This window comes from Octopus sinensis, linkage group LG5 (assembly GCF_006345805.1).
Source record: "Octopus sinensis linkage group LG5, ASM634580v1, whole genome shotgun sequence".
Classification (NCBI taxonomy): domain Eukaryota; kingdom Metazoa; phylum Mollusca; class Cephalopoda; order Octopoda; family Octopodidae; genus Octopus; species Octopus sinensis.
In genome coordinates, this window is record NC_043001.1 from 116,736,115 (window position 1) to 116,757,422 (window position 21,308).

At 37.7% G+C, this 21,308-nt stretch overlaps 1 protein-coding gene across 1 annotated transcript in view; it reads right to left on the minus strand.

Moving 5' to 3' along the window:
• The window catches only part of LOC115212365 (PAX-interacting protein 1-like), a 51,620-nt gene extending 36,240 nt beyond the window's left edge, over positions 1–15,380 (minus strand). Inside the window, exons 1-2 of the mRNA XM_029781240.2 lie at positions 15,201–15,380; positions 7,782–7,919 (exon numbers count right to left, since the gene is read on the minus strand). Coding sequence (XP_029637100.1) covers positions 7,782–7,919; positions 15,201–15,311 — 249 coding nt within the window. The 5' untranslated portion in view covers positions 15,312–15,380. The remainder of the gene's footprint in view (positions 1–7,781; positions 7,920–15,200) is intronic.
• Between the last annotated feature and the right edge of the window lie 5,928 nt (positions 15,381–21,308).

The following is a 21,308-nucleotide window of genomic DNA, read 5'->3' on the forward strand; positions in this document are numbered from 1 at the left end:
AATTCGCTATTAATGTATACGTAATCATGGCCAAAGCCAGTGCCGCCTCGACTGGCTTCCGTGCATGTGGCACGTAAAATGCACCAATCCAACTGTGGCCGATGCCAGCCTCGCCTGGCACCAGTGCAGGTGGCACGTAAAAAGCACCCACTACACTCACGGAGTGGTTGGCGTTAGGAAGGGCATCCAGCTGTAGAAACATTGCCAGATAAGACCGGAGCCTGGTGCAGCCTTCTGGCTTCCCAGATCCCCAGTCGAACCGTCCAACCCATGCTAGCATGGAGAACGGACGTTAAACGATGATGATGTAATGTAAAAACATTATTTATTGAATGAAAATTTTTTAAAATACCCATATAATTTTTGAATACAGGATAGGTGTGAGAAGAACCTAGAAAGTTGGCTAATTACTAATAGAAGACAAAGAGAGAAAAAACAAAAAGTTACCGACACGTACTTGAAACTCGCACCTTATTCACAGTTTCCAAACACACCTTCAATAATTACACACTCATGCACACACAGATACACATACATACAAATGAAAGGCAATGAATGTGTGTGCATGAGTGTGTGTGTGGGGGGGGGGGCTACTCACTGACAAAACTTTGTGCTGCATCACTTTTGTGAAGTTTTGTGAACAGATCGTGGTTTCAAAGTGATGAAAATATTTTATCACAAATGAAGTTTCAATGAAGTGGAACTAACGGTATTTGTGCGTTCATCTGCCGTTACGTTGTGAGTTCAAATTCCGTCGAGGTCGACTTTGCCTTTCATCCTTTCGGGATCGATAAATTAAGTACCAGTTACGCACTGGGGTCGATGTAATCGACTTAATACCTATGTCTGTCCTTGTTTGTCCCCTCTGTGTTTAGCCCCTTGTGGGTAGTAAAGAAATAGGTATTTGTGTGTTCTTGAATGGTTTACAAACATCTTCCATACTGCAACTGTTTTTGCTTCAGCACACCATCTCAGATCAGGTCACTTGCTGTACAAGTACACATCTGTCATTTTTTTAAATCACCATGGATAAATGCCAGCAATGACCTTCTCAGGCTCTCCAATATTTTAATTTCTAAACAGAAATAACTGGGGCAGGGAGTGGGTTTGCAAAGAATTCATAATTTCTCAAATTTTCTTTTTTATAGCCTATAAATGTATTTATGGGGGGAAAATATTGAAAAACATCAATACATGTAAGAGTGATATAGAAATGAGGAGGGTTGTCCTTGGATGAGCTAGAAACAACAGCTAAATCGCCCTTAAATCACTTTTCCCTCTGAAAATATTAACAATTTTTTTTACCAAAAATGCTTTTCCCATGGTTTTGAAGTGCAAAAAAAATTGGCCAAAATAGGTCCAGAGTGGGATGATGAGGGAGATGCACCTCCCGCAACCAACTCCATCATTTTGAAGGTTGTGGTTTAAAAAAGGAAACAGGAAAATCCTCAAAAAAATTTCCCCCACAAATTTCTTTATGCTGTTTGAAAGGGATTTGTATAAATTTTCATTAAAAGATACCCATCTTCCTGAAAGTTATGAGGGAAAAAAGTCAGATCATGTGAATTTTCTGAAACTTCTCTCTCCACCCCCTCACAAAAATTCTTTCTCATAAATCCCTATAAACTCTGAAGTCACAATCTAAGTGGTATTTATAGAAGATTTTGTTAAAAAGTATCCATTTTTCTGGATGTTATGAAGCAACAAAGTTGGAGGCATATACATCTGTAGTAATGCCCTTTTATTTATACGACATTTTTCATTTCATGTTTATCTCATCAACTGTTTGTAATGTTCTCTCTCTCTTTCTCACACACACTGCAAAGCTTACAGATAGGCTGCTGAATTGAAATCTCTATGTTGCATTCAGATGAAGGTAAAACTTGACAAACTGCTTCCCCCCCCCCTGTTGTTGTTGGACTACCATGATGTTTGTTTAAAAAAAGAGGGATTATGACAGTGATAAAATAATGAAAGCAATATTTACTAAGCATGTGAGCACTATCATACAAAGAAATAATTAGACGTAAAATATAAAAATTATTAGAAATGGGAATCAAATATAAAAATATCAAGGGGCTAGCAGAAAACTGCCATGAGGGCAATCTTTCTGCTGGTACATGTAATGAAGATATGGTATTCATAGCAATATACTGATGAATGATGGCTGTGTGATTAAGAAGGAAGTCAGCCCCACTGCATGGCACTTTGGGCAAGTGTCTGCTATTATAACCCAGGGCCAACACTGCCTTGTGAGTGAATTTGGTAGATGTAAGCTGTGAGGAAACCTATTCTTAGTGAAAAAAGTCTTTTTGCCCAGCCTGACTTGTCTGAAGAAGCAGTTGTATGTTGTGGAAATTCCAAAGTACCAAGCCACTAGACTGGCCTAATTAACTTTGAGTGTGTGTGTGCACGTGCACACACTTGCACATATGCGTAAATGTTTTTATTTCTGCTACTTCGCATGAGACCATCTGAACAAAAAATGATGTCGTGCTCACATTCTCTGTGAACAATATATTCTGTAGCTCCACACTTTTTTGAGTCTAGTGGAATAAAAATAAATCTTTAACTTAAAAGACAGGTTGACGGTAAGAAGAGCATGCAACCATGAAATAATACCGCTAATAAGTATCTCTCTAACCAATTCCAGTATGGAGAAATGAAGATAAAAATCAATAAATGATTAGATAAGCCACCTTTGACATATATCTTCATGTTTTTTTTTATGGGATCATAATTCTGCAATACAGCATTCTTGTTCAGTTTGATTCTGAGAACCCCAACACTTTGAAATAGGTGTGTCTTCCTAAGTCTTCATTGTTGTATTAATCCTACTGCTCTAAGCATGTTCCTCTGTAAATGGAAATTGGGAAGCTTGGAAATCTCTGCCTCATTTGGATTAAAGGGTTAAGTAAAGTAATGTGCTGATACAGACCCACCAAGTAGTACCTTGGGCAAGGGTCTTCTACTAAAGCCTCAGGTCAACATAAGCATTGAGACTGGGTTCGTAGACAGAAACTAAAGGAAGTCGAATGTGAGTGTGTGTGTATCTTTTTTCTTGACACCATATGACAGTTATAAAAAACATCACTGTTATTCAAGTGGTGTCCTTGTTTCCAAAGTTCCATCCCATCAAAATATGTCTAACCATAAGAAAATACTAATTTGCTAGGAGACAAGTGGTTTGTTAAAATTTCATCTCGTTAAGCTAATGGACTCCCGGTCACCTATATGCACGTGTAGTCTGCTCATTGTTTGTTGATCAAATTCCAGCTTTTTATGTAGGTTGCTTAGAGAACCATTTGAATAAGGGTAAACCTCACTGCATGTGTGCATATGTGTATGTATGTATATATATATATATATATATATATATATATATATATATCATCATCATCATCATCATCATTTAACATCCGCTTTCCATGCTAGCATGGGTTGGACGGTTCAACTGGGGTCTGGGGAGCCCGAAGGCTGCACCAGGCCAGTCAGATCTGGCAGTGTTTCTACAGCTGGATGCCCTTCCTAACGCCAACCACTCCGAGAGTGTAGTGGGTGATTTTATGTGCCACCGACACAGGTGCCAGACGAGGCTGGCGAACGTCCACGCTCAGATGGTGTTTTTATGTGCCACCGACATATATATATATGCTAGCATGGAAAACGGACGCTAAACGATGATGATGATGATGATGATGATATATATATAATGTGGAGGCGCAATGGCCTAGTGGTTAGGGCACGGGACTCGCGGTCGCAGGATCGCGGTTTCGATTCCCAGACCGGGCGTTGTGAGTGTTTATTGAGCGAAAACACCTAAAAGCTCCACGAGGCTCCGGCAGGGGGTGATGATCCCTGCTGTACTCTTTCACCACTCTTTCTTCTGTTGGCCTGCTCGCTTAGCCAGCGGGGTGGCGTCATTCGAAGGCTAAAACAATGCGAACGCATTGTGACCAGCGATGTGTAACAACATCTGATGGTCTGGTCGGTCACGTGATGATGATGATATATATATATATATATATACAGAGAGAGAGAGATCATCATCTTCCTCATCATTTAGTATTCATTTTCCCTGCTGGTATGGGTCAGACAGTTTGACTGGAGCTGGTAATCCAGAAAACTACATCAGGCTCCACATTCTGTTTTGGCTTGGTTTCTACAGCTAAATGCCCTTCCTAATGCCATTCACTTTACTGAGTGTACTGGATCTCTTCTACATGTCACCAGCACAGGTTCCCCTTTTATGTGTCACTGGCATGTGTGCCTTTTGCATGTGTCACCCTCATAACCTAGCAGTTCATAAAAGAAAGTGACAGTATAAGCACCAGGCTTCAAAAAAGAAAGCACTGGGGTTGATTCATTCGACTAAAAATTCAAGGCAGTGTCCCAGCATGGCTGCAGTCCAATGACTGAAACAAGTAAAAGGTAAAAAAAAATATATATCAACCGCATAGTTCTGAGTTCAGTCCCACTGCATGGTGCCTTGGGCAAATGTCTTCTACTATAGCTTTGGGCCAACCAAAGCCTTGTGAGTGGATTTGGTAGAGGGGAAACTGAAAGAAACCTGTCATATATATATATAAATATAAAATATTAGGCGGCGAGCTGGTAGAAACGTTAGCACGCCGGGCGAAATTCGTAGCAGTATTTTGTCTGTCGTTACGTTCCGAGTTCAAATTCCGCCGAGGTCGACTTTGCCTTTCATCCTTTCGGGATCGATAAATTAAGTACCAGTTACGCACTGGGGTCGATGTAATCGACTTAATCCGTTTGTCTGTCCTTGTTTGTCCCCTCTATGTTTAGCCCCTTGTGGGTAGTAAAGAAATATATATAAATATAAACATGTATGTGTCTCTGTGTGTGTGCTTGTATTTGTCCCCCTCAACATTGCTTGACAACTGATGCTGGTGCAGTTATGTCTCTGTAACTTAGCTGTTCAGCAAAAGGGACCGAAAGAATAAATCCTGGGGTCAATTTGCTCAACTAAAGGCGGTGCTCCAGCATGGCCACAGTCAAATGACTGAAACGAGTAAAAGAGAATATATACGTTGACCAACTGTCATATATTATGTTGGTGTCATATATTATGTTGGTGCAATTTCCAAATATCTTAACATTATAATCAGCTTTACCTCAAGATTTTAATTAAAAATAAGAATTAAAATAGTTAACAACAGATCAGCTGAAAGAATCTGAAAGACTGCATCAAAATGGATACGTTAGAGACACCAAAACATACAACCCGAAAATGATCTTGTACATCAAATATCTGTACATATTTGGAATGGTGCCAAGTATTGTTTGCAGAACTGTTCCAGCAAATAAAAAGAAAAAGAAAAAAGATGTGGAAGAACATGCTTTACAGTAAAGATGTTAGTGGTGGTGGTGATGGTGGAGGTGAAGATGGTGGTGATGGTGGAGGTGAGGATGGTGGTGATGGTGGAGGTGAGGATGGTGGTGATGGTGGAGGTGAGGATGGTGGTGATGGTGGAGGTGAGGATGGTGGTGATGGTGGAGGTGAGGATGGTGGTGATGGTGGAGGTGAAGATGGTGGTGATGGTGCCGACAGAGAAGGTGATTGTGGTTAGACTGGAAATAATTGTAAGAAGAAATGGCAATAATAAGTAACAGCAAATATGATGATTTTGATAGTGGAAGTAGCACCATATGGTGTTAAATTCCTGTTGTACAAAACAGGTTATAACTGGACAGTACTTCATCATCACCACCATCATCATCATTTTAATCTCCACTTCTCTATGGTAGCATGAATAGGATGGAATTTGTTGAGGTGGATTTTCTACAGTTGGATGCCTTTCCTGACACCAACCTTCACCTGTTTTTTCAAGTAAGGTAGAATTTCTCCATGATCAGACATGTTTTTACAGAAGGCTGAAAATGAAGGACATTGTTTGCATGATAGTGACACTTATTTACAACTATCCAGCTATGTCAAGGTATATATATATATATAAATATATATATATGGTGTCATGCAACTGGCACATAAAAGCACCCATTACACTCTCAGAGTGGTTGGCGTTAGGAAGGGCATCCAGCTGTATAAATCATGCCAAATCAGACTGGAGTCTGCCACAGCCCCTCAGTTTACCAGCATTGGTCAAACCGTCCAACCCATGCCAGCATGGACAACAGACATTAAAAGATGATGATGATGGGCTTCTTTCAGTTTCCAACTACCAAATCCACTCAGAAGGCTTTGGTCAGCCCAGGGCTATAGTAGAAGACACTTGCCCAAGTGCCATGCAGTGGGACTGAACCTGAAACCATATGGTTGGCAAGCAAACTTCTTATCACACAGCCATTACTACCGAGCAAATTAGGTTGTCTCATGAAATGTCATATTTTAAATGGATTTCTTATGAGTTATTATCTATAAATGGACTTTTAATGAGTTTCTATGTATATGCTTGTCTTTACTCTTAACTCCTTTTTTTCTAGACAATTCTTTTATTCAGAATTGCTGCCCACAGCACTTATGACAATGTTGACAACTGAACAACACCGAGTTATTTTCTTGTACGAATACAAGTTGGGTCACTCAGCCACCGAAGCTCTACGAAACATCAAGCGGGCTTTTGGTAATGATTCTGTTGACATTAGAACTGTTCAGAGGTGGTTCCAAAGACTTCGTCCAGGAAATGAAAGCCTTAAAAATGAATCAAGAGGAAGACCAAAATCAGTTATTCGGCATGATGAATTGAATGCTTTGGTTAAACGAAATCCGAGAACAACAGTCCGAAAAATCGGATCAGAACTCCAGAGACCTTCTGCAACTGCTTCTCGACACTTGAAGAAAATTGGAGAAGCCAAGAAGATGGATAGGTTTGTTCCCCATCAACTTAATGGGATTCAAAGAAATAGATGCCTTTCAGTGTGTTCCATGTTGATTTCTCGGTTGGAAATAGAACCATTTTTGTATCGACTTATTACGTGTGATGAGAAATGGATACTCTTTGATAACAGGAAGAGGACAGGACAGTGGTTAGATGCAGGAGAGTCACCAAAACACTACCTAAAACTACCATTGCACCCTAAAAAGTTGATGGTCACTTTATGGTGGTCAACAAAGGGGGTTATTCAGTATTCATTTTTGCAACAAAGAAAAACTGTAACAACATCCTATTGTCAGGAAATTGGTTGCATGCATGAAAAATTAATAAAGAAGAAACCCAGATTAGTGTCTAGAGATGACCCAATTTTGCTTCATGATAATGCACGGCCTCACACTTCTCAAGCTACGGTCCACAAGTTGCAAAGCCTGAATTATGAAATTTTGGCACATCCTCCTTATTCTCCTCATACCTCTCCTACTGATTATCACATATTTAAACACTTCGAGCTTGCTATATGTAATAAAACATTCTTAAATAAAGAAGAGGTAATTGAAACATTCGAACAGTTTATCAGTGTAAAAGATGACAAATTCTTTGAAGATGGAATATATGCCTTAGAGGAATGTTGGATGAAGGTCATAAATGAACAAGGATCATATTTTGATTAAAAAAATAAATATTCTGAAATTTAAAAAATATATTTAATGTTTCCTTTTTCAAATGCGACATTTCATGTGAGACAACCTAATATTTAATTCTCAAGGCGTTGATCAACATGAAACTATGAATGGTAGCAGACACTTGCTGTACATTGAGACCAAATACAGTCAGACATTCTTAATTTAAAGAAACAAATATCTCAACACTCACAATACATTTATGGTAAATTAATAACAGAATAAATGAAAGCTTGCTTACAGTGACAACAGGTAATTCAAACAATTCTCTCGCTTCTGAATATTCATCATTGTCAACATCATCAGCAATGACATGGCTAACCATCTCACTGAGATACGTATCCTTTTTGGCACCACCAGCATTCAGAATTCTTTGAACCTGAAAATATGGAAAAATTAAATTTAAATAATCACACAGGGGTCAAACAGAAACGTTCTGGAATCATAATGTCTTTAAAAAATCCTGAAGTATGATAATAACAAATTTTTACCCAGCCCACCAGTTATTTGTTAATCACATTTTTTTTTTATATCAGTGGACATAAAAATTTGTGGGTGCTGGTGCCAAGTAAAAAGCACCAAGTACATTCTATAAAGTGGTTGGCATTAGGAAGGGCATCCAACTGTAGAAATAAACCAAAACAGACTATGGAACTTGGAGCAACCAGTTCCTGTCAAGCCACCTAACCCATGCCAGCATGGAAAACTAATGTTAAATATTGATGACGATGATGATGTGGTTGATAGTGAATACTTGCTACCACTGCTACCAATGATGTGCAAATATGCAGAAATCCTGGGACCTAGCAATTCCACCACTACTGTTTGACACTTTTCATTGGCTACTGATACTCCTTTGTATTACACTTCTACACAAGATGCTTTCTTAAAACAAATATTGCCATATTGTGGCTTTCTTATTATATATCCATGTTAAGTAGGATAAACAGATTGCTGTTTGGAACAAAGACTGCTTCTATCACTTATAATGAATAAAATATGGTGTTTTATTTTTTGCACAACATGCTATAAAAAGGTAATTAAGTCAGTTTAATTAATCTTAGTAATCACAGGCTTTATTAACACAACTTGCATGGTACCCTCGAATATCTACAAAAATCCAAGAAGGCAGCATGCGTAAAAACAAAAGAAAGAGTAAGAAGTGAACAAAACTATATTTATTAGTACTTTTCTTCATGACTGCAGGCTATTGCTAGTGTTTTGAATTAGATATGTGTTTAATGTCTAGATTTCATTCATTCATACATACATACATATAGTCGAAAAAAGATTAGAGACCTATACAAATCAAATTTTTATATATAAAAGATGGAGGTGGAAATAATAGAGAAGTAAATCTAAGACATTTCAATTTAAGAGGGAATTTAATTAAAAATTATATAAACAAAATATTACCGGTTTCATGTGTCCCATCTTATCAAATATACTCTTTTTTATTATTTTACACATTTCAGTCATTTGAAAGCAGCTATGCTGGGGCACCGCCTTTACTAAAAGAAATTGACCCTAGGACTTATTCTATTGGCCTCTTTTGCCAAACCGCTAAGTTTCAGGGACATAAACACAGACACAAAGGCATAATCATCATCGTTTAACGTCCGCTTTCCATGCTAGCGTGGATTGGATGATTTGACTGAGGTCTGGTGAACCAGATGGCTGCACCAGACTCCAGTCTGATCTGGCAGAGTTGCTACAGCTGGATGCCCTTCCTAACACCAACCACTCCTAGAGTGTAGTGGGTGCTTTTACGTGCTACCGGCACGAGAGCCAGTTAGGTGGTACTGGCAATGGCCATGCTCAAATGGTGCTTTTTATGTGCCACCTGCACAGGAGCCAGTCCAGCAGCACTGGTAACGACCTCGCTCGAATGTTTTCTTTTACGTGCCACCAGCACAAGTGCTAGTAAGGCGATGTAGGTAACAATCATGCTCGAATGGTGTTTTTAACATGCCATCAGCACGGAAGCCAGCTTGTTGCTCTGGCAATGATCTCACCTGTATGGTACTCTTAGCGCTCCACTAGCAACGGATGCTAGTCACTGAATTTGATTTCGACTTCGATTTCGATTTCACTTGCCTCAACTGGTCTTCGCAATCGAGTTTGATTTAGATTTCACTTGCCTTAACAGGTCTTCGCAAGCAGAGTGTAGTGTCCAATGAAGGAAAGGCATGCATAATTGGACTGGTTACACCCCTGGCATAGGCCACAAGGTTATGGTCTCACTTGTGCTTGCTGAGAAGTTTATGGTCTCACTTGCACTTGCTGAGAAGGTTATGGTCTCACTTGCGCTTGCCAAGTCTTCTGAAGCACAGCATATTTCCAGAGGTCCCGGTCACTAGTCATTGCCTCGGTGAGGCCCAATGTTTGAAGGCCATGCTTCACTACCTCATCCCAGGTCTTCCTGGGTCTACCTCTTCCACAGGTTCCCTCAAACGCTAGGGTGTTGCACTTTTTCACACAGCTATCCACATCCATTCTTGCCACATGACCATACCAGCGTAGTCATCTCTCTTGCACACCACATCTGATGCTTCTTAGGTCCAACCTTTCTCTCAAGGCACTAACACTCTGTGAAGTGTGCACACTGACATTACACATCCATCAGAAGATGCTGGCTTCATTCCTTGAGAGCTTACGCATGTCCTCAGCAGTCACAGCCCATGTTTCACTGCTGTTCGTACACATGCGTCGTACAGTCTACCTTTTACTCTGAGCGAGAGGCCCTTTGTCACCAGCAGAGGTAAGAGCTCTCTGAACATAGCCCAGGCTATTCTTATTCTAGCGCACCCTCCCCCGCTACTGACTTGGTCACCTAGGTAACGGAAGCTATCAACTACTTTTAGTTTTTCTCCCTGGAATGTGGCGGAAGTTGTTCTCTGCACATTTTCAGTGTTATTTACAGCTCCCGAGCATCTGCCACATACAAAGGCTATCCTCCCAGTTAGCTTTCCTTTGATATTGTTGCACCTCTTATGTGTTCATAGTTTACACTGGGTTCATCTTACAGAGTTTCTACCTACGCCTTTTCTACAGATCGAGCAGGGCCATCTACCTGAAGGGATTTGTGGTTTGCCTGCCTTCCTACTGATTAGGACTTTGGTTTTAGCTAGGTTGACTCTAAGGCCCTTCAATTCTAATCCTTGTTTCCACATTTGAAACTTCTCCTCTAGTTCTGATAGTGACTCAGCAATTAGAGCTAGGTCAACAGCATATAGAAGCTCCCAGGGGCATCTTGTCTTGAATTACCCCGTTATTGCCTGGAGGACTATGATAAATCGGAGGGAGCTAAGGACTGAACCTTGGTGGACCCCTACCTCTACCCGGAATTCTTCACTGTACTCGTTGCCAACCTCCACCTTACTGACAGTGTCCCTGTATATGGCTCTCACTAACCATTCATCTATCCCTAGTTTCCTCATTGGACACACACACATAAATGTAAGAACATATACACGAGGGGCTCCTTTCAGTTTGCATCTACCAAATCCACTCACAAGGCTTTGGTCGGCCTGAGGCTATAGTAGAAGACACTTGCCCAAGGTGCCATGCAGTGGGACTGAACCTGGAACCATGTGGTTGGAAGCAAGCTTCTTACCCCTTGACCCCCAGATAGAAGACAAGCTGTTTTTACTTAAAATTTATATAAATTTTTACTGATATTTAGTAAGATGAGATACATTGAAACTGGAAATATTTTCTTTAGATAATTTTTTATTAAATTCTCTCTTAAATTGAAATGTCTTAGACTTACTCCTGTGCTATTTCCACCTCCATCTTTTATATATATATAAAGAAAAAGAAAGTATTTCAAACAATCTATGCACACACACACATATATATATATATATATATATATATACATGCATGTGTGTGTGTGGTAAACAGTAGAATCCCAGGAAATTAAAGAGTCTGCATCAGCAAAGCATTCAAACAGTGGAATATTGTAACAATCACCACCACCACCACCACATACATTGTAGGAACTGAACCAAAACCAACATTCATGAAATACAAGTCTTCACGGGGTCGCTCGACCTGCTATAAATAGCAGCTAAATCTCCTATAAATCCCAATTTACTTTCTTAAAAAAGTGAGGGGACATTTTTTAAAATTATTTGTCTCAGTCTTGAAGTGGCTTCCAGCCATGGCCTTCACAAACCCTCACAATTTTAACAGTTGGAATGTCTTTCGATCACAGACCTGTTCCATCAAAGCCGAAGTGGGGGCAAAACAACAAATTTGGGATACAAAAGTAAAAATAAAGTGAAGGATAATGATAATGATGTTGATCTGCAATGGTTATATAAAATAAGAAACACACCATGATGAATTATGAAGTAGAGTATGAACATATCTATATATACAAAAGTGAGGTTGTGTGCTGTCTGTCTCCTACGATTTAGATTCCTAACTACTCCCACATTTTGCGGTGCAGTCATATAGTCATGATACATATCGAGCCCTTCTGGGTATTAGCGCGCGTCTACGATGAGTCTACGATTTTAAAAAAATTTTAACATAATTTTTTCCCATTTTTAATGCAATTTTTTGCTATTATATAAGGGAAGTAACTCTCTAAAAATGTATTATTAAATCTCAGAACGTTAAAAGCTACAGTAACATCCACCACCCCCTTTGTAGTTAGCCATATTGAGATGGCTATTATACTTTACATCTCTAAAAATGCTTATATAGTTATTTCCCTTACAAACCCGAGCAACGCCGGGCGATACTGCTAGTAAAGTATAGAATATAAATAAATCATACGTTCTGACATCAGGAACAGAGGGACCTAACCCAAGTTCGACATCACGTTCTGGGAACCTTTACAAGGTCGCTAGACCTGCTGGATTCACGGGGTAGCGTTCTCTACATTTGTTGAGAAACCGAATAACACGCAACCATATCTGAAACGATGGTCACCGCTGGAGTGCTTTTGATCATATGTCAGCTTGATCAGGACTGAACAAGAGGTAAACAAATAAATATAGGAGACCAAACCGAGGGAATGTCTGCCGGGGTGGCCGAACAGCTAAAAGTAGCAGCCAAATTTCCCTCCAATCACAATGTTGTTTAAAAAAAGAAAACACACTTTGGACAGCGTAGTCCTAGATAAACAAAAACTCAAGATTGTTACGGTTGGAAGGATTTTGATCATTGATCCGTTCGATCATGACTGACTCGAGGCTAAACTACAATAACAACAGAAGCTGGTTCTCTCGATATGTTTAAGAACCAAAGCTATAGTTTCGACAACCAACATCGCTTTATTCGATAAAAGCTGAGGTGCCCTTTTAAGTTTTTCAAGCAAAACTAAGAGGCAGTGGATCCTCACTTAAAATATAAATTGTTGAGTTTATCACATTTTAATATTTTGTCAACAATTTTTGATTCAGTTACGAATATATTTTCAAATTATTCAGTGAATCCTACAGAAAAAGTCGAAACATGGTAAGTTGTGAGACTCGAGACGGAGAGGGGAAGAAATCTTCTGATACTGACCGGCCCAAGGATTTCTTAGTTTAACAAAGAAGGCCAGAAAACATAATTGAGTAAATCGATCTTTATATATTACAGTTACACATTGTATCGACTCTGGCGTTGGTCTCAGCTAGATTTGATCTCAGAACTACCACAATGTTTTCTTTATGATTTCTAACATTGGTACAAGATTACAGATCGTAGAAGGAGGGAATAATCGATGTGATCGGTTCCAATTCGTGATCGATACTTTATGTAATCGCCCCCCCCCCCATGGAAGGATAAAAAGCAAAGTTGACCTCAGTGGGATTTGAACCTCTGAACGTAAAGGGAGGTAACTATATACTGGAAGGTATTTGGTCCGACGCTCTACCGTTTCTGCCATCAACAATAAATAATGGTTTCGTTTTAGAAATCTTAACTTGGACATTTTTTTTCACAGACAAACACCGCAATACACTTCTTTCTCAAGCAAACTAATATTATGTAATCAACTTAGTAACCAGTTTATGCGGTTCAAATTCTTAAAATAAATAAATCTATATTCGTATTTTTGCTTTATATCTTTACATAAATCTTAATAAATCCAATAAATCTTCCTAAATACACTTGTTTTATTATTTTCATTATGAAGAAAATATCATCTGTACTTTTATTTTATCCTTATGTTCTCAGAACAAAATCTACGCACTATATATATATATTTAAGAACCTTAAAGATTCTATGAAATTAAAGAAGCTACATATCAAGATGATAAAAAAAAAAGGTATCGGTAGAAATATTTCACATGAAAAACAAATGTAGAATCTCCATCCACACTTGACAAGATTCAGCACAAGTGAAGCGTGAATAACTGTCCACATGTAAAAGACATCTCAACATCTTGAACAATATTAAACGGAGTTTACGATTTTCCATAAAGTGACTTATTATAAATTACTGATCGTACAAAATTTTTATTCAAATTAAAAACCAGAGAGAAAGATAGTAGGAAATTCTGAAGGAAAGATCTCTTGTAAAATAAGAGACATTTTAGATGGGAAAAACAGGGTTGATTCCAAGAAATTTATTGAGATGTCTATTGCTGTCTAACTGCGAAATATTTGATTTCCTTAGCTAAGTTACTAAAATAATCATATATATATATATAAATTATATATCTATCATATATATATATATAATCATATAAATATATATACCTCACATATATATACATATGTATATATACATATATAGAGATATAATATAAATATATATACCTCATATATATATATATATACATCACATATATATACATATGTATATATACATATATAGAGATATAATATAAATATATATACCTCATATATATATATACATCACATATATATAAATATATATATATACATGATATATATATATATACCCACACATCGTATATATATATATATATACACACATCATATATATATATACACACATCATATATATATACACACATCATATATATCATATCATATATACACATCATATATATACATATACATCGTATATATATGTGTGTGTGTCTAGATAGATATCTTCGCCTCAAAGAAATCAGTCAAAATTATATAAGGTATTTCAACAGGGTTGCTGCTGATCACCTCAAAATACCCAGCTACAACTTGGATCAGATCATTAAAAAAACCAAGCTTAGATTATTGATAAATCGAAAGTAAACTTTTAACTGCTTTAAAATAAAAATTTCAACTAAAGGAAGTACACCTAACATATTAATATATATATATATATATATATATACATGGCTTTAGTGACACATCGTTTTAATTTTCATTTTTCTACTCTTTAAAAGCTACAAATAAAAAAAATTAATAGTAAGTGCTGTCCTATCGCTCAACCGAAGTATTAATGTCAAAGTAATATGAAATAAAAATCGATAATACAACTTCGGTGGTGAAATTAAAGTTAATTCTGTTTGTGGTTGGATTGCAATTATAAATTGATCCCTGACTTTGTGGCCACAATTATCTCGCAGCGAGCACCGGCGGTGAATATAAATTAGTGGAGGGAGGAGGAGGGTATAAAAAGAGAGCGAAACGACATCAAAGACCAGAACTCTTGTTGATTGCAATACTTATAGGTGATAAAATGAAAGAATTGACCAAATACGATTATTACCTCTTCGCTGATGTTGCCGACAATATAATAGGTAACATCCTTAAACAAACGTTCAGGTGGTTCCAAGGCCATAGCGGCTTTGGAATTATCCTTGTTTGTGTCGACCGTCATCGCTGCAGCCGGCAACAATGTGGTTATTTTCCCGCTAAATCGCCAAACTCTCGCTCTTTCTCGCTACTCGACTTATACACGCAGTAGTTGCTTGGTAATAAATAAGTCGGCCTCGAAATAAATTATGTTATTCGTTTGGAGTTTTATTATTATTCTCATCATCCTGAGTAACAATTTTTACTAACAATGAATTAAGAATTATTAATACAACATATTCGTGTAATTTCTAACTACTAAAAATAGTAGTGTAAGAGGCTTATTTCATACCATTTGAACTAAAGATACACACACACACATATTGTATATATATATATATATATAAACACAGACCTCTCTCCCTCTCCGCTCACAGGTATATATATATATATATATATATATATATATATATATATATATCAACAAACACGGTCCTCTCTCTCTCTTTCTCTCCCTCCCTGCTCACAGGCGTGTGTGTGTATATATATATATATCAACAAACACACACCTCTCTCTCTCTCTCTCCGCTCACAGGTATATATATATATATATATATATAACTGTATACACGCGCGTGTGTGTTTGTATGTATACGTACCTATATTACATATATTCAGTCAGAAATTATTTAGTGCGCCAAAATTCGAGTATGTTTTCCACGTCAGAAATTTGAATTCTTCAAAAATTATTTATAATTTCTAAAATCACATTTGAAATAATTTTTGTACAATAGACAAAACTGAAAAATTACGGAAAAGGGGAGTCCCCCTTTAGATCTTTTTCAACATCGTAATCTATGATACTTATCCGAAGAAATTAGTTTTTAGGAACAACACACACACACACACACGTATCCTGTGTATATGTGTGTCCTTACTTGATTGACTGTCAAAATTACAAAACAAACACCTACAAAATCATATATTATTAGCTACCATCTCTTACTGAAGGTGTGTATAATATTTATTCAATTTTATGCAGATTGTTTGAAGTGAATTGTTAAAATATTCGTAAACATGTAATGTTTAAGAATATATTAGAAGTGATTGGTTCAGTAAATGATTTCTCCTTCGTTGGTCAGTCAAATAAATCACCCATTCTCTCTCTCACACACACATTGTGTCATTGGTAAGTCAGTTGAACAATTACAAAAATAGATATTGAAGATGGACAAAAAACAAGTTATAATAATGGTAAAAGATCTTTCCAAACCCACAAAGTAAGGAAACTGATGGCAGGGGATAAAAAAAGAAAGGAAAAAAAAGTGAATGCCAATCCTGCCTCAATGCTGATACTTCTAAATACGCAAAGAGCAGGCAACAAACAAAAAGGGTGACATAAAGCATTGTATGATAGGCAGGCCTTCACATTCAACAAGGAACAGGTAGGAGGAAAGCAAGAAAGAACTTCAAGAATATCTCAATATTGATGCCTTTAGGTATTCTATGACTAGACAAGAGTCTGCTGTGGAAAAACAGGCTTTCCATTTATTACAAACAAAAGCCACCAACCAAAGGGCAGTAACAATTTGCTGCAGCCAACTTGCTAAATGTCTCTTCGATAGCTGAGCTAATGTAAACTATTCTATCAGTACTGTGGCAATTGTTTACATGTGAGAAATGTTATTATTGTGGAGCAAAGAAACAGAAAGGTAATACATCATCGTTGTGTTGTTCTAATGGCAATATTAGCATAACGTTATTGAAAGAATCTCCAGAACTACTGAAAATGTTATTGATACCTACAACACCTAAGTCTATACATTTACTAAAGCTGATCAGAAGTTACAGCTTAACAAATTGGAAGACATCTTTCAGAGCTAACACCATAAGAGAAGAAGGCTCTATGACAACATTTAAATTATAAGGAGGAGTCTACCATTGTATCAGACCACTTGAAGTCCATGTTGATGAATCTGCACAATTCTTGCAAGTTTGGGCATATGGAAGCTCTCCATCGGTTACGACGACGAGGGTCCGGTTGATCCGATCAACGGAACAGCCTGCTCGTGAAATTAACGTGTAAGTGGCTGAGCACTCCACAGACACGTGTACCCTTAATGTAGTTCTCGGGGATATTCAGCGTGACACAGAGAGTGACAAGGCCGGCCCTTTGAAATACAGGTACAACAGAAACAGGAAGTAAGAGTGAGAGAAAGTTGAGGTGAAAGAGTACAGCAGGGATCACCACCACCCCCTGCCGGAGCCTCGTGGAGCTTTAGGTGTTTTCGCTCAATAAACACTCACAACGCCCGGTCTGGGAATCGAAACCGCGATCCTAGGTCCGCTGCCCTAACCCCTGGGCCATTGCGCCTCCATTTTGGGCATATGCCTATACAGGAAATACAACATTGAAATTACATGAAAAGCACAAGACTTAATAATCATATCATGGCTCCAGGAGATGACTAATTCCACAAATAATTGTTTAAAATGTTTTAAATATGCATTTGAAATTTTCTTGGAGGAATTTCATATTCGTTATTGAACCAGATAAGCACAAGAACAACATCATGGCCAATTCAGTGAACAAACCTGCAACACAAGTGCATTGATCATGGGATGTATTGGAAAAATCATACATTTCCATAAAACTGAGAACCTCCAGAAGATAAGATGCAGTGGTCATATGATGACCTTCTGTTTCTGTCTATGAACATGGAAAGAATGGAAACCACTTAGAGAACAAAAACTCTCATGTTTGTATTTTTATGTATAACCTTTTATTGTTGATAATTACTACTTCAACCATTTACAGCAACATCACCAATATGTTGCTGATATTTATGTCAAAGAGGAGACCACTCAAAACGCCAACCACTCTGAGAATGTAGTGCGTGCTTTTACGTGCCACCGGCACAAGGACCAGTCAGGCGGTACTGGCAATGGCCATGCTCAAATGGTGGTTTTACATGCCACCTGCACAGGAGCCAGTCCAGCGCCATTGGCAACGACCTTGGTCGAATGCTTTTTCACGTGCCACCGCACAAGTGCCAGTATGGCACACTAATAACAATCACGCTGGAATGGTGCTTTTCTCAATACATCTATGTAGTAGTTGTTTATCATAGCCAAGCTGCAACAGCTTTACAACTTTAAAGTTCCTCTGAATCATATCTGGAAAATCCTTTGGCTCCTCTAACCAACAAAGCAGATTTCTTTGTGAGGCTCCTACAGCCATGAATCCATGTAACCATCTTAGAACAAAACAAAAAAATAAAGCTTAACTTTTGCTAACAATATTTAATTTATAGCTGTAGCACCCCAAAAGTCTAATTGAAAACTTGAGCCAGTGAGTGAGCCTCTACAAAGTCAGTCAGTCTGTTAGAAACAGAAGCTAAATTTCTCTCAACTTGACACTTTACTGTCTTAAAGAATGATACATTAGACAATGTAGTTCCTAATATACAGGAATACAGGATGGTTGGAATACCTTTGATCATAAGTCTGTTTCATCAAGATTGACATGAGGCTAAAATAAAATCATAGGAAGTGAAGGTTGTGAAAACTGAAAAGGTGGTGGCAAAATAGCATTTAAGATGGTTCCCAACTCTTAAAAATTGCCCAATATCATGAGGAATAAGGAAAAATTATTAGGCTGTAAACTCTATTTTGTCTTTTCATGACAGATATATATCACTAATATTTTTGATAGAGGTCTCAGTATTTGTCAGAGTCAGAACTACAGTGGCAAATGATTAAAATCTTGCTCTCCAGGAATGAGAGAAAAAAAGTAAATTACTAGAATAATAATTTAAGATAAACATAGTTGCCCACTTGCTAATTACATAATAAACTTATATATATATACTCTCTTTCTTTTTTCTCTCTTTTACATGTTTCATCCATTTGACTGCAGTCATGCTGGAGCACCACCTTTAGTCAAGCAAATCGATCCCAGGACTTAATCTTTTGTAAACCCAGTACTTATTCTATCGGTCTCTTTTTGCCGAACCGCTAAGTCACGGGGACGTAAATACACCAGCATCGGTTGTCAAGCAATGCTAGGGGGACAAACACACACACACATAGATATATATATATATATATATACGACAGGCTTCTTTCAGTTTCCGTCTACCAAATCCACTCACAAGGCATTGGTCGGTCCGGGGCTATAGCAGAAGACACTTGCCCAAGATGCCACACAGTGAGACTGAACCCGGAACCATGTGGTTGGTTAGCAAGCAACTTACCACACAGCCACTCCTGCGCCTATATAAATTATTATATATAATTTATAATTTTGTTTTTATCTCTTACTTGTTCCCGTCATGGAACTGTGGCCATACTGAAGCACTGTCTTAAAAAGTTTAATTGAACAAATTGAATCTAATACTTATTTATTTTTTTTAAATTCTGGTTCTTATGCTATTAGCCATTTTAGCCAAACTACTACTAAGTTGCAACAATATAAACAAACTATCACTGATTGTTGAGTGGTGAGGGGAGGCAGACACATACACATACATATATGCTTCTTTATTGGCCACGCAGGGCTGAACACAGAAGGGACAAAATACAAAGTAGAGCTTTTCTTTTGGAGAGGAAGAAAAAAAGAAAAGGTGGGTCGAATTCTGATCAAAAGGGATCGTGGAAAAAACAGGTGGGGCTGATCAATAGGGCTTGTGTATCACAGAAATGTCAATGTAAAAAGGGGAAACAGATTAGGTTTATCCGTGGAAAGAAAAGCCTATGGAAAAGACCATGGTAATCTTGGGCAATAGCGTCATCCAAAAAACACATTACAATAACTGGCTCTCTTTTTTCCTTTCCTATTTTTTGGGTTTTTTTGGTCCATTGGATCATGCTGAAGCTGGCTCCATCTTTCACATGTCATCCTTGCTACATTCACCCATCTGTTTTTGAAACATTCACTAGACAAAACTTCCCTCTCAACTCTCACCTTCCTCTTCAAGTGATACTTGAAGAAGTTGATGAGAGATTGACCAGAGATCTCGTTGTCAAAGATTATGTGCTAAAAAAGTGGGTTATACTTCAACAAAATATTTTGACAATTTCATTTCACAGATTTTCTAATAATATCTAAATATATAAATATTATTTGAAAACATTAAATGACTAGTGGATGCCAGTAGAGTGAAATAGGATTCAAAGAGGTCCATAGGTACAAAAATGGTTGAGAACCACTGGATCACTGGTGTATACAAGAGAAAACAATAATGCCATAAAGGTTTTTAGTTGTGTCAAAATTCCTGTGATGCCCAGTGCCATGTATAATTGAAGGAATGTACAAGCTGTTTTACTAATTTGTTCATTTCTTTTTGATTGATTTTTGCTTACTGAAGCCCATCATATATCATCATCATCATCATCTTTTAACGTCCATTTTCCATGCTGGCATGGGTTGGACGGTTTGACCAGAGCTAGCAAGCTGCCTCTGATTCCAGTTGGATTTAGCTTGCTATCTACGGCAGGATGCCCTTCCTAACTCCAACCACACTACGGTGTGTGTGTGTGTGTACGTATAAATATAAGTGCATGGGTCGCTGTCACATTGCCTTGACGTAGCGTGATAGTTGTAAACGAGCGTCACCGTCATGCAAGGGAAATATACCTTACTTGGAAACAGGCGAAGGTAAGCGACAGGAAGGGCATCCAACTGTTAAAATCCACATCAACAAATTCCGTCCAACACATGAAAGCATGGAAAAGGACGTTAAAATAATGATGATGATGATGATCATCATCATCATCATCATCATCAACTTTGGTAAATTGTATTCTCTGGCAGTATTATATTTAATTGCAATAAAAAAAGAAAGAATAATACAAGAAATAAATAATTTGGTCTCCCTAAAAAAAAAAGAAAGAAAAAAGAAAAATATGGAGATGAAAAAGGGAAGTTGTTTGTTTACTAAGATCTAACGTGAGTCAATATTCGCCGGAACAAGTAATCTTTATATATAAAAGAGAGGTTGTGTGTCTGTCTCCTACGATTTAGATTCCTCACTATTCCCACATTTTGCGGTGCAGTTTAACCAAAAGCGAGAATCTTATA